General features: G+C 39.2%; 1 protein-coding gene across 8 annotated transcripts in view; it reads left to right on the top strand.

Moving 5' to 3' along the window:
- Positions 1–14,264, top strand: part of UBE3D (ubiquitin protein ligase E3D) — a 203,906-nt gene that overhangs the window by 52,240 nt on the left and 137,402 nt on the right. For 6 of the 8 annotated variants that reach the window (XM_008994709.4, XM_035296189.3, XM_078369620.1 and 3 more), the window contains exon 8: positions 2,159–2,322. The exons of 1 other annotated variant lie outside the window; for it this stretch is intronic. In XM_008994709.4, the coding sequence (XP_008992957.3) occupies positions 2,159–2,322 (164 nt within the window). Of the gene's footprint in view, positions 1–2,158; positions 2,323–7,427; positions 7,638–14,264 lie in introns of all 8 variants that reach the window. One more of the 8 variants, XR_013534366.1, reaches the window with a different exon arrangement.

Here is a 14,264-nt window from a genome sequence, read left to right as displayed (position 1 = left end):
TTTTTGTGGAGATGAGGTCTCGCTATGTTACCCAGGCTGGTCTCGAACTCCAGGGCTGAGGTAGTCCTCCTGCTTTGGCCTCCCAAACTGTTAGGATTATAGTGGGATTACAGGCATGAGCCACCAAGCCTGGCCCTCTTCTGTTGTTTTTAAATGCCTCTGATTCTGTGATATTTGAAAATAAATGCCTCTGATTCTGTGATATTTGAGAATCGGTGGCATTTTTTGAGGAAGAGGCTCTGTGACTAACAATCATCCCAGCATGTACCACCAGAATCTAATATTATACTGCCTCTATTAAAAATAGTGTCCTGCAGAAACAAATTTGGGACATTTATCTGTATAACCAAGTATCATGGCCCAAGTATCCTCTCTCCTTCTATAACTATTTTATTCAACCAGTAAACATGTATGGAGCATTTATTTGAAAGACACTGTTCCAGGTGCTCAAGGTAGAATACAAGTGCCTTCATGAAACTTAAAAGGTAATAGGGAAACATGGTAACAAAAAGGAGGGAAGGGCCTGAGGTTGCTGGTAGATGTGACTCTGTAGCTGGCCATCCATTATGGGGACCCCATGCTCTTCTAAATGCAGATCATTTCTACAAAAACCTGAAATATTTTCTGACTGATGTTGGTACTAAATATACCTTACAGTTACCAGATATCAGCTTTAGTTTTTCTTTTATTGTAAGTTTTCAAGTTGAAAATCAGGAGTAGGAACTTCTTAAACTTTCTAACATGTATTTAGATTTTTCTTTTTTATAAAAGTAAAATATTTTGGAAACACATTCAGGCAACACGAAGAACATAAAGAAGGTGTGTCCCTGTCCTACCTTACTGTATCATACTATTCGGGGGCAATCAGTATTAACAGTCTGATATGTGTCCTCCATTGTTTTTATTCTTTCCGTATACAACTATATATAGGCACACTCCCAGGTGTTTGTCTATTTGTAAAAAAAAAAACAAAACAGTATCACATGATTAGTGTTTTTCTGCAACTTGCTTGCTTCACATTATGTATCATGAGGATAGTTTTTATTAGTTTAAATATAGGTCTGGCTCTTTAATGACTGGTATTCTGCTGTAAAGCTACGACCGAACTGCAATGAAAATAATTATTGCCTGTATATTTTAGTATTTCTTTAGAAATCCTCTTTCTAATCTAATATAGTATTCGAATTTTTATATTTGAAACTCAGATGATTATCACCTTTCAAAAAACTTGTACTAATTTATCTTTATAGTGGGCATTTTTGGTGAGCCACCCATTTTAGATTGGTGCACCCATTCCCAGCTGCTGACAGTGTTGGCTGATAATGGCTCACAGCTGCCCCCTTCTCCACAGACTTCCTCTTTAGATGACAGGTGTTGCCTTGCATAGATGTTACCTGTCTACCACAGTCCCACCTCCCTGACCCACCCAACCTTGGTCAGCCTGCTGCCAGTGATTTGATCCTGGGACACAGAAAGCAAGGGACACTTGTCTTAAGGTAGAACAAACTCTGTAGGTGGGATTCATGCTGTAGAAATCCCCATGGATCAGGCTGAAACCCGACTCCAGATAATTCTGTATTCTTGACTAGCTCTTTCCCCTGCTTTATCCCATTTCCTTCACTTCCTTTCTCCTGTGAGTATTCCCTCAGTGAATCACACGCATCCAAATCCCAAAACACTCTCCCACCAGCAGTTTATGGGATGCTGACTTCAAACCCATTTTCTGAAGTGGATGTTATCAATCCTTTTATATTTGGCAATCTGATAAGTGAAAATTGGTGGCAAAATTTTTGCATTATTACATTAAGATTTTAATAAGTGTTTATCATTTACTTTTTCTATTAATTGTGTTCATATTCTTTGCCTGTATTTCTCTTGGGCTATTTTACCCCCTTATTGAAGCTCTGTATATTATAGATAATAACTTTGTTATATATGTATTATTTTCTCCAAATCAGTTGTCTTTTTTTTTTTTTACTTTATGTCAGTTGCTCTACCAAATGTTAATTTTGAAAGGCCTACTTAACTTTAAAATTATGTACATGATTGTCTTATTTATTTTTTCTGGTGTTTTCGTAGACTTTTTTTTTTGAGAGGTCATAAGATATGGATAAGGTGACAATATTCTTACACTTGGACTTTCTCTTCACATCTTTAGCTATGGCTTTTAAATTCAGACAGTTTGCTGATTGAATCTTTGAGAAATTCCAAATATATCAAAGCATTCCCCTTGTTGGAAGACACATTGAAAGCACATTCTAGTTCTGCCTGGAGTGCTGTCAAGGTCCTCTACCAACCATGCATCAAAAGCAGGAATGAAAAGTAAGTTGTGCATTTGTTTTCCCATTCCACATTATGTTTTAGCTTCTGTTGCCATGTTGGTGTTAAGAAAGTAATAAATTATATGCCACTGTACCATTCCCCTACATGAGCTTCTAGGAGCCATACTGCTAAATATTATGTTTAAAATAGGTTGAATCATTATAGATGATTCATGTTAATATGCAGAAAGCTTGCTTTTACCAAATATTATTGTTTTTTTTTCTTGTAATATAAGCTGTCTATACATATAGCTGCAGTACTAAATCAGACTTCAACAGTGGTGAATATTTACAAATAATTACTTTCCAGGCATCAGGATACAATAATAAATAAAACACAGGCCATACCTCTTAGCATTGTTATTCTAATAGGGGGAAGGACATATACAGACTCATATGTCCCTTACTATGTGTCAAGCACTCATCTAAGAACTTATGGTTCATTTAAGCCTAACAACAACCTGTGTGGTAGATACTAATATCACCTACATTTTAAAGATAAGCACACTAAGACACTGGTAGTAAATTACTCTAGTGAAAAATGAAGCAAGGTAAGGTAGTTGGTGAGTGGTAGGATGGGTATAGGCTGTTGTCATTTTAAATTGCAAAGTCAGGGAAGGTCCCTCAGATAAGGTGAAATTTAAGCAGGTAACTTGAAGGAAGTGAAGTGGTGAGCCATATCTGATGGAAGATCATTCCCAGAAAAGGAAACAGCAAGTATTTTTATGGGCACAGATTCAAAGTTTGTACTTGTCCTGTACTCTGAGATGATTTTGATCAAATTTGTCCTAAGAATGGAAGGATCTTAGTCTTTTTCTGGAAAGTAAATAAGACATTGGAAAAAATTAATTGTGTTTCTTACGCAAGTAGTACCAGTCATAAAAGATTCAAACACTAAAAACATATGTAAAGTTAAATGTAAAAGTTCTCCATCATATCCCTCTCTAGAAGTAAAAAGTTTGTTGTTTACTCTTCTACTTCTTTTTCTATTCATTTTGCACCTAAACATAATTAGTTAAAATATGCTTGATATTTTATGAAATAGAGGTACTATAAGTTATTTAGCCATTTTTCTTTTAATGGATATTTGGTTTATTACCTTTTTGCTGTTATTAGTGTTGTACTCTTGTATATCTGTTTTCTGATTATAAGTTTTTTATATTAGAGGAATTTCTGGAGGGACAATTATTGAGTCAAAGGGTATGGACATTTAAAATTTTGAGAGCTAATACCAAATTGCTTTGTCAAAAGGCATCATAAATTTATACTCCCACCTGAAGCTTTTATAAATGCCCATTTTCCTGCATTCTCACCCAAATTGCCATTTAGATTTTTGCCTATCTGATGTGATTCTAAAGAAAACAGATTTACTTGACACTATCCTTATATTTTATTGAGGCATGTTTGAAGGATGGGACTCAGTTTTATGCTTTCGAGACTCTTTTAGAGGGTTTGTGTTTTTTTTTATTTTTGGTGCCCTTATAGTCAACAACTAAGCTGATTATATTCTGTTGACGTGTGTGTGTGTGTGTGTGTGTGTGTGTGTGTTTGTGTGTACTTTTATATATTTAGGTTTATATCATGAAATTTATTAAAACCCTTTATATTCATCTTTTCTGTTTATTGAAATGTGGACTTTTTTGACAGGTATGTTGAATCTTGCATTATGATTATTTAATTTTCTTCTGTTTTGATACCAGTTTTCACATTATGTATTTTAAAGCTGTATTATTAAATAAATAAAAGTTTGTGGCATGACAACTAATTGAATATACTAACAATACAAGATTTTGCTTTTCTTCAATTTAATGCTAGTTTTTCTTTCTTTCTAACTTGCTCTAATGGTTAATACTAAATGTCAACTAGCTTAGATTGAAGGATGCAAAGTATTGATCCTGGGTGTGTCTGTGAAGGTGTTGCCACAGGAGATTAATATTTGAGTCAGTGGGCTGGGAAAGGGAGACCCACCCTCAATATGGGTGGGTAACAACTAATCAGCTGCCAATGTGGCTGGACCATAGAGCAGGCAGAAAAACATGAAAAGACTATACTGGCTTAGCCTCCCAGCCTACATCTTTCACTGGTGCTGGATGCTTCTTGCCCTCGAATATTGCACTCCAAGTTCATCATGGAGACTTTGACTGGTTTCCTTGCTCCTTGGCTTACAGACATCCCGTTGCAGAATCTTGAGATGATGTGAGTTAATACAATCTTGTGTGTGTGTGTGTGTGTGTGTGTGTGTGTGTGTATAGATATATGTATATATATATATTTATAGATTTGTATACATGAACATTTATACATATATCTTTATATATATGAAGATTTATATATATATATATAAAGATTTAGATTTATATATCTACATATATCCTATTAGTTCTGTCCCTCTAGAGAGCCCTGACTAATTCAGATTTTGATACCAGGAATGGCTCTAGAGTAACAGAATATTAAGGATGGAGTATATTTGTTGGTTTTGAGGTTTCTGCTGCTTGATATGATTACACCCAAAGATGCTAAGGACTGTACTTCTGATAGCATGGAAAACACTGATAGTTCTTGGCATGGACTGTTTAGAGAGTTATGCAAAATAAATGTGTTTGACACTCTTGATTCACCACTCATGAGAGTCAAGGAGTTTAGTGACTCTATATATAATGCCTTTGACTGTATGTGGAGAACTAAGGAACATAATGAAGTTGGTTGATTTCTCCTAAGTTCACTGGACAAAGTGATGAAGGAAAACAATGAACTCAGGGATTCTAACTCTCAGCTTCAGAAACAGATACTAAGCCTCAAATCTGCTAAAATTGCTCTGAGTGAGAGTCCTATCTCCTGTAGAGAAAGAGCTGAAATTGTGGAAAATCAGACACAAGCTTTTATCATGCGAGTGGCTGACCTGCAGTGAAAAATGCAGGCATGGTCTCACCAGGTGTTTACTGGTGAGGCATTCCAATTAAAGTGAGGGCATTAATTGGAAAAAAATGGGACCCTGCAACTTGGAATGGGGATGTGTGGGAGGACTCTGATGAAGTTGAGGATCCTGGGCTTGTAAACTCCAATGAACATTTTTTGCCAGAAGAAACAGCATCCCCAACCCCAGTAGTGGCAACATCCCCTCCTGGACCCATGCTGCTATCATCTTTTCTCCCTTTGTCTGAGGAGATAAACCCTGTTCTGCCTGAGGCAACAGTGATAGCCTCCCCTGAGGCAGTTGCCAGGCAAGATAATAATGATTTTCATCAGGAGCCACCCCCAACTCCCCTATTTGCTTCTAGACCTATAACTAGACAAGTACTGACAGGCCCCTAGAGGTGAGGATTAGAGTGTGACCCATAAGGAAGTATGCTACACAGTTTTCCAAGAACTGCTTGAGTTTTTAATGTATATAAACACAAATCTGGAAAACAGGCATGGGAATGGATATTAATGTTGTGGGATAATGGTGGAAGGAACATAGTTGGATCAGGCTGAATTTATTTATTTGAGCCCACTAAGTAGGGGCTCTGCATTTATGGTTGCAGCTTTGGGAGTTACAAAAGGTTCTAATAGTTTATTTGCTTGGTTAGCTGAAATATGGATAAAAAATGGCTCACTGTGAGTGAGCTGGAAATGCCTGATTTCCCTTGGTTTAATGTGGAGGAAAGGATCCAAAGGCTTAGGGAGATTGGGGTAGTGGAGTGAATTAGTCACTTTAGACCTACTCATCCCAGCTGGGAGGGTCCAGAAGGTATTACCCTTGAGCAATGCCTGGTGAAATAGATTTGTGAAGGCAGCACCTGCATCTTTGAAGAGCCCTGTAATTGCTCTTCTCTGTATGTCAGATCTAACAGTGGGAACTGTAGTCACTCAACTACAAAATTTAAATACTATGGGAATAATTGCATCCCAAGGTAGCAGGGGCCAAGTGGTGGCACTCAGCTGTCAAAGGCAAGGTAGGCATAGCTACCATAATAGAGCAGAGGCAAAGCAGTAATCAGAACAATTTGACTTGTGTAGAGCTCTGGCATTGGCTAATTAATCGCAATGTTTCTAGAAATGAAATTGATAGGAAGCCTACTGTATTCTTACTTAATTTGTATAAGCAGAAAACTTCCAGACTAATTTGAATTGTAAAGGCAGAGAATCACAGTCCCTCAATCAATTTTCAGACTTGAGCCATTTTACAGACCCAGAACCCCTTGAATGAAGGAGAGCCAGGTCCCCTTGAGGAAGGACCCCACTACACTACTGACAGTTTATGCTGTGAAACTTTCTCTCATCCTTCCCCAACAAGACCTCCAGCCTTTTACCAGGCTAACTGTACAATGGGGAAAGGGAAATGATCAGACATTTCAGAGACTACTGGACACTGTCTCTGAGCTGACATTTATTTCAAGGGACTGAAAACGTCATTGTGGTCCTCCAGTTAAAATAGAGGCTTACGGAGAGGTAAGGTAATTGTTGGAGTTTTAGCTCAGGTCTGACTTCTAGTGAGTCCATTGGGTCCCTGGACTCATCCTGTGGTAATTTCCCCAGTGCCAGAATGTGTAATTGGCATAGACATACTTAAGAGCTGGCAGAACCCCCACATTGGCTCCCTGACTGGTAGGGTGAGGGGCATAATAGTGGGAAAGGCCAAATGGAAACCGTTAGAGCTGCCTCTACCTAGAGAAACAGTAAATCAAAAACAATATTGCATCCCTGGAAGGACTGTGGAAATTAGTACCACCATCAAGGACTTGAGAGATATGGGGGTGGTGGTTTCCACCACATCCCTGTTCAGCCCTCTTATTTGGCCTTTGCAGAACACTGATGGGTCTTGGAGAATGACAGTGGATTATCGTAAGCTTAACCAAGTGGTGACTCCAATTGCAACTGGAGTACCAGTTGTGGTTTCATTGCTTGAGCAGATTAACACATTTCCTGATACTTGGTATGTAGTCATTGATTTGGCAAATGCCTTTTTCTTCATTCCTGTTCATAAGGCCCACCAGAAGCAATCTGCCTTCCCCTGGCAAGGCTAGCAATATGTCTTTATTGTCTTACCTCAAGGGTCTATCCGTTCTTTGTCTTTGTGTCATAATCCTATTTGGAGAGACCCTGATTACTTTTTCCTTCCTCAAGATATCACACTGGTCTTTTACACTGATGACATGAAGCTGATTGGATCCAGTGAGCAAGAAGTAGCAAACACACTAGACTTTTTGATGAGACATTTGCATGCCAGAGGATGGGAAAGAAATCCGACTGATATTCAGGAATCTTCTACCTCAGTAAAATTTCCAGGGGTCCAGTGGTGTGGAGCCTGTTGAGATATTCCTTCTAAGGTGAAGGGTAAGTTACTGCATTTGGCCCCTCTTACAACCAAGAAAGAGGCACAATTCCTAGTGGGCCTATTTGGATTTTGGAGGCAACACATTCCTCACTTGGGTGTGTTACTCTGGCCCATTTATTGAGTTATCCAAAAGGCTGCCAGTTTTGAGTGGGGTCCAGAACCAGAGAAGGCTCTGCAACAGGTCCAGGCTGCTATGCAAGCTGCTCTGCCACTCAGGCCATATGACCCAGCAAATCCGATGGTACTTGAGTTATCAGTGGCAGTTACGGATGCTGTTGGAGCTTTTGGCAGGCCCCATAAGTTAATCATAGTGGAGGCCTATAGGATTTTGGAGCAAGGCCCTGCTATCTTCTGCAGATAATTATTCTCTTTTTGAGAGACAGCTCTTGGCCTGTTACTGGGCTTTGGTGAACAATTGACTGTGGATCTTCAAGTCACCATGTGACTTGAACTGCCTATCATGAACTGGGTGCTTTCTGACCCATCTAGCTATAAAGTGGTCTTGCACAGCTGCATCCCATCATCAAATGGAAGTAGTATATGCATGACTAGGCTTGAGCAGGTCCTGAAGGCACAAGTAAGTTACATGAAGAAGTGGCTCAAATGCCTATGGTTTCCACACCTGCCACCTAGCCTTCTCTCCCCCAGCCTGCACCAATGGCCTCTTGGGGAGTTCCCTATAATTAGTTGACAGAGGAAGAGAAGACTAGGGCCTAGTTCACAAATGGTTCTGCATGATATGCAGGTACCACCTAAAAGTGGACAGCTGCAGCACGATAGCCCAATTCTAGAACATCCCTGAAGAACAGCAGTGAAGGGAAACCTTCCCAGTGGGCAGAACTTTGAGCAGTACACCTTGCATGGAAGGAGAAATGGCCAGATGTGTGATTATATACTGATTCATGGGCTGTGGCCAACGGTTTGGCTGGATGGTCAAACACTTGGAAGAAGCATGATTGGAAAATTGGTGACAAAGAAATTTGGGGAAGAGGTACATGGATGGACCTCTCTGAGTGGTGAAAAACTGTGAAGATATTTGTATCCCATGTGAAAGCTCACCAATGGGTGACCTCAGCAGAGGAGGATTTTAATAATCAAGTGAATAGGATGACTCATTTTCAGTCTCTTTCACCAGCCATCCCTGTCATCGCCCAATGGGCCCATGAATGAAGGCAGTCCGTTTTGAGTAGGGTCCAGAACAAGAGAAGGCTTTGCCACAGGTCCTGGCTGTTATGCAAGCTGCTCTGCCACTTGGGTCATATGACCCAGCAGATCCAATGGTGCTTAAGGTGTCAGTGGCAGATGGGGAAGGTGTTTGGAGCCTTTGGCAGGCCCCCATAGGTCACAACAAAGGCCTCTGGGATTTTGGAGCAAGGCCCTGCCATCTTCTGCAGATAACTACTCTCCTTTTTGAGAGACAGCTTTTGGCCTTTTACTGGGCTTTAATAGAAACTGAACATTTGACTACGAGTCATCAAGTCAGCATGCGATCTGAACTTCATATCGTGAGCTGGCTGCTTTCTAACCCATCTAGCCATAAAGTGGGGCATGCACAGCAGCTTTCCATTGTTAAATGGAAGTGACATTACATGATTGGGCTTGAGCTCCTGAAGGCTCAAGTAAGTTACATGATGAAGTAGCTCAAATGCCCATGGTCTCCACTCCTGCCACCCTGCCCTGTCTCCCCCAGCCTGCACTGATGGCCTCAATGGGAGTTTCCTATGATCTGTTGACAGAGGAAGAGAAGACGAGGTCCTGGTTTACAGATGGCTGTGCATGATATGCAGGCACCACCCAGAAGTGGACAACTGCAGTACTACAGCCCTTTTCTAGGACATTCCTGAAGAACAGTGGCCAAGGGAAATCTTTCCAGTTGGCAGAACTTCGTTCTAGCAGTGCACTTTTCTTGGAAAGAGAAATGGCCAGATGTGTGATTATATACTGATTTATGGGTTGTAGCCAATGGTTTGGCTAGATGGTCAGTGACTTGGAAGAAGCATGATTGGAAAATTGGTGACAAAGAAATTTGGGGAAGAGGTACGTGGATGGACCTCTCTGAGTGGTTGAAAACTGAAGATATTTGTATACCATGTGAGAGCTAACCAAAGGGTGACCTCAGCAGAGGAGGATTTTAATAATCAAGTGGATTGGATGATTCATTCTGTGAATATAGCTCAGTGTCTCTCCCCAGCCACCTGTGTCATTGCCCAATGGGGCCATTAACAAAGTGGCCATGGTGACAGGGATGGAGGTTACGCATGGGCTCAGCAACATGGATGTCCACTTACAGAGGCTGACCTGGCTATGGCCACTGCTGAATGCCCAGTCTACCAGCAGCAGAGACCAACACTGAGCCCTCAATATAGTAGCATTTTGGGGGGTGATCAGCCAGCTACTTGGTGGCAGGTTGATTATGTTGAACCTACTCCATCATGGAAAGGGCAGAGGTTTGTCCTCAGTGAAATAGAAACTTTGGATATGGGTTTGCCTATCCTACACACAATGCTTCTGCAAGACTACCATCTCTGAACTCACGGAATGCCTTATCCACCATCATGATATTTCACACAGTATTGCCTCTGACAAAGGTACTCACTTAATGGCTAAAGAAATGCAGTAGTGGGCTCATGCTCATGAAATTCACTGATCTTACTGTGTTCCCCATCATCCTGAAGCAGCTGGATTGATAGAATGGTGGAATGGCCTTTTGAAGTCACAATGCCAAGTAGGTGACAGTACTTTGCAGGGCCAGGACAAAATTCTCCAGAAGGCTGTGTATACTCTGAATGAGTGTCCAATGTATGGTACTGTTTTTCACATAGCCAAGACTCACGGATCCAGGAACGAAGGGGTAGAAGTGGAAGTGGCACCACTTACCATCACTCCTAGTGATCCATTCACTAGCAAAATTTTTGCTTCCTCTTCCTGCAACATTACTTTCCACTGGCTTAGAGGTTATAGTTCCAGAGGGAGGAAGGCTGCCACCAGGAGACACAACAATGATTTCTTAAACTGGATGTTAAGATTGCCACCTGGACACTTTGGGCTCCTGCCTTTATGTCAACAGGCTAAGAAGAGAGTAACTGTGTTGGCTGGGGTGATTGACCTGGACTATCAAGATGAAATCAGTCTACTACTCCACAACAAGGTAAGGAAGTGTATGCATGGATACAGGAGACTGCAACAGCCCAACCCAGGCAGGACTACAAATGACCCAGACCTTTCAGGAATAAAGGTTTGGGTCACTCTACCTGCGGCGGGGATGCTTGTGGAAGGCAAAGGGAATACAGGATGGATAGTAGAAGAAGGTAGTTATCAATACCAGCTATGACCAGGTGACCAGTTGCAGAAATGAGGATTGTCAGTATCATGAGTATTTCCTTTTTCCTTTATCATGTGGCATAAGATTTATTGACTTCATATCAGCATATAAGTATTGTTAACTTCATTAATATAGGGTTGGGAATTGGTGCATTTCCAGTGGTACAAAGGATAGTTGTATTATGTTAGGCGTAATTATGACCTTATTATTGTCTTTATTTGAAGATTATGCATGATCTCAGGACATGTGTGTGGGGTCAAGTTGACAAGGGGTCGACTTGTGATGCTTAATACTAAGTATAAACTTGATTGGATGTAAAGTATTGATTCTGGGTGTATCTGTGAGGATGTTGCCAAAAGAGATTAACCTTTAAGTCAGTGGGCTGGAAAAGGCAGATAAACCCTTAATCTGGGTGGGCACCATCTAATCAGCTGCCAGCGTGGCCAGAACATAAAACAGGCAGAAAAACATGAAAAAACTAGACTGGTTTAGATTTCCAGTCTCCATCTTTCTCTTGTGTTGGATGTTTTTTGCCCTCAAACATTGGACTCCTGAGTTTTTAAGTTTTTAAGCTTTGGGACTTGGACTAGCTTCCTTAATCCTCAGCTTACAGGCAACCTATTGTTGGACCTTTTGATCACGTGAGTTAATACCCCTCAATAAACTCTCCTTTATGTTTGTGTGTACGTATGTATATGTGTATGTATGTGTGTGGGTGTGTGTGTGTGTGTGTGTGTGTAATATGTCCTATTAGTTCCATCTCTCCTGATGTTAATATTGCTGTACTTACTTTTTTAAAATTATTGATTTTTTCTGTGTTTATATTCACCTGTCTTGTTTCTTTTAATTAAGTGTATATTGCATTAAGATATACCTTATGAACTGTGTATAGCTGGATAGTTTAAAACTCCAGTAGGAGAGTCCTTCTATTTTAAAAGTGAATTTAACTAATTCACATTTGTTATGATTTTGATGCAGTTGGACATAGTTTGCTCTCTTTTAGATTGGTTGCTTCTCTGTGTCATTTCTTTCCTCTGATGATTTGGAAGTAAAACATAACTTTTTTATTTATTTCAAAATGATTATTTGTGATTAACCTTAAAATTTTAATACACATTTACATTTACTCTTTTTTTAACTGTCAATATTTAGATTTAATTAGTATTCATACTCTTCACTTGAACAAGAAAAGACTTAGAGATTCATATTTGTCTTCTTGCTCCCTCCCTAACCTCCTCTCTTCCCTATGTTGAGATTCTTTGTGATTCTGATGACATGATGGTTATGTTTCTTCTTAAAGAAGTATTAAGCCGAATTAAGCTGAAGCTCTCTTCCATTTGTTTACTCTCAGGCATCATGACCATGAATGTTTTGTATCTTTATTATAAATACTTCCTTAAAAAGATATGGTATTATTTGATATGTTGTCTTTTTGTCATTTTTTCACTCATTATTCTTTTTTTGATTTTTTACTTGATGAAGTATACTTTTTAATAGTTTTTTAACTTTATAGTCAATTCATGAATATCTGAAAATGTATTATACCTATTCTGTCTCTCTAAAAACCTTTAAGATTTTCTTTTTATCCTTGGTTTTCTAAGATTAAACAGATATGTTTAAAGGTGAGTGTTCACTCAAAATTTTCTCTTATGTCATAAACTCTTTTTACAGATACAGTATTTACTCAACCTCTGTGAGAATAATATTTTTACTTAAAGTCTTGTGTTTTCTCTATTAACGTTTTCCTTGGGTGTTGGCTTTTCTGTTTCTGAAAACAAAGGTTGAGATTGGTACCTCTCTTTTATGGTGGTGCTTTTCCCAAATGTTTGATTATTTCACTAGAATTCCTGCCCTGAAATGTAAACTCCATGTGAATCGGGGCCATCTCTGTCTTGCTCACCTAGACAAGTACTTATAAAAGTACCCAACCTATACAATTAATGTCTATGTAGTGGTGCATGATTTTCTGCTTATCTTTGTCATATTTGATAATCATTGTTTATCTATTGGTAACTGTAGGTTCTTGTTACCGTAGCCTGCCTGTGTAGATTAGTGAAAGAGAACTCAAAGGATATATTAGCATGGCTATACCAGTTTGTCTTTTGACAACTTTTAAGTATTAGTTAAAAGGAAGTGGTTATTTAGATGATTTTTGTATTCATTATATGTAGAATCTTTACCTTTCCTTTCTTGAAGAGTATTTTAAGTATTTGATGCATCTGCCTCATTACTTCACTCATTCTTAACAGATTCCTCTGACGCTGGAAATATTGTGACCATAGTCATATGTGTTCTGTTATATTTGGTTAGTAGATTTTTTTAAACTCCAGATGTCTTAGGGACAAGTTGACATCTAATAAATTAGTTTGGTTACTTTAGTTGGCCTGTTGCATATAACTATTTTTGTTGTATTTTTCTCCTACTACTATTTGACTCTCTGCTCCCAATGTAGAAAGAGAAGTAGGTATACATGCTGTGAGTTACTTACTTTGTCATTTAAGGATGTTAGTGTCTTTCTTTTTGGGCGTGACTGAACAAGCTGTAGACTTCCTGGCATATTTTTGGTACATGGGGTGGTGTATTAACTATTTTAGTCCAATTGGCTAGAACTTTTATCTAATGGAAGTGTGGATTGCCAGATGGTAGTCTAAAAGAGGAAAATATCAAATGTAACTATGGTTTTGTTTTCTTGAGCATACACAAAAGTGGCTTGTAATATTTTTAGAGTGTTCCTTCTTTCTAGCAATAGACACTCATCTCTCTCAACACTTTGAAGTGTATTACTTTCCATCCTCCTCCCCTCCTGCCCACTCCAAGCAGAGTTTCATATCTTGGTGAGCATCAGTGGCTTTTTTACTGCTCCACATTTTGCATTGTGGAAATAATTTTTTTTATATATATCACATTTTTTAGTTTGTGTATCAACATTTAGATGTTAAATATTAACTTTTTGGTTTTAGAATCTATATTAACTTCTGTAGTTTAAGTCTACCAGTTCCTCAGTTCACCTGTGGCCTCATATGCTCTAGACTGGGAGTAATTTAGCCTTGCAGGAAACATTTGGCAATGTCTGGAGACATTTTTAGTTGTCACAACTTGGAGAACTACTGGTGTCTAGTAAATAGGGATGCTTTTAAGCATCCTACAGTACACAGGAGAACCCCCTCAACGAAGGATTTTTCAACCCAAATGCCGGAAGTGCCAAATTTGAGAAACCCTAATCAAGACATCTGAAATCAAACTGTGTCTGCCTCTTCCCTCTGTGTGTTACATAGCCCACAATTTTCTTGAAATTGTATTTAGG

This window comes from Callithrix jacchus, chromosome 4 (assembly GCF_049354715.1).
Source record: "Callithrix jacchus isolate 240 chromosome 4, calJac240_pri, whole genome shotgun sequence".
Lineage (NCBI taxonomy): Eukaryota > Metazoa > Chordata > Mammalia > Primates > Cebidae > Callithrix > Callithrix jacchus.
Note: the sequence above shows the minus strand (reverse complement) of the source record. Positions and strands in the feature narration are given on the sequence as shown.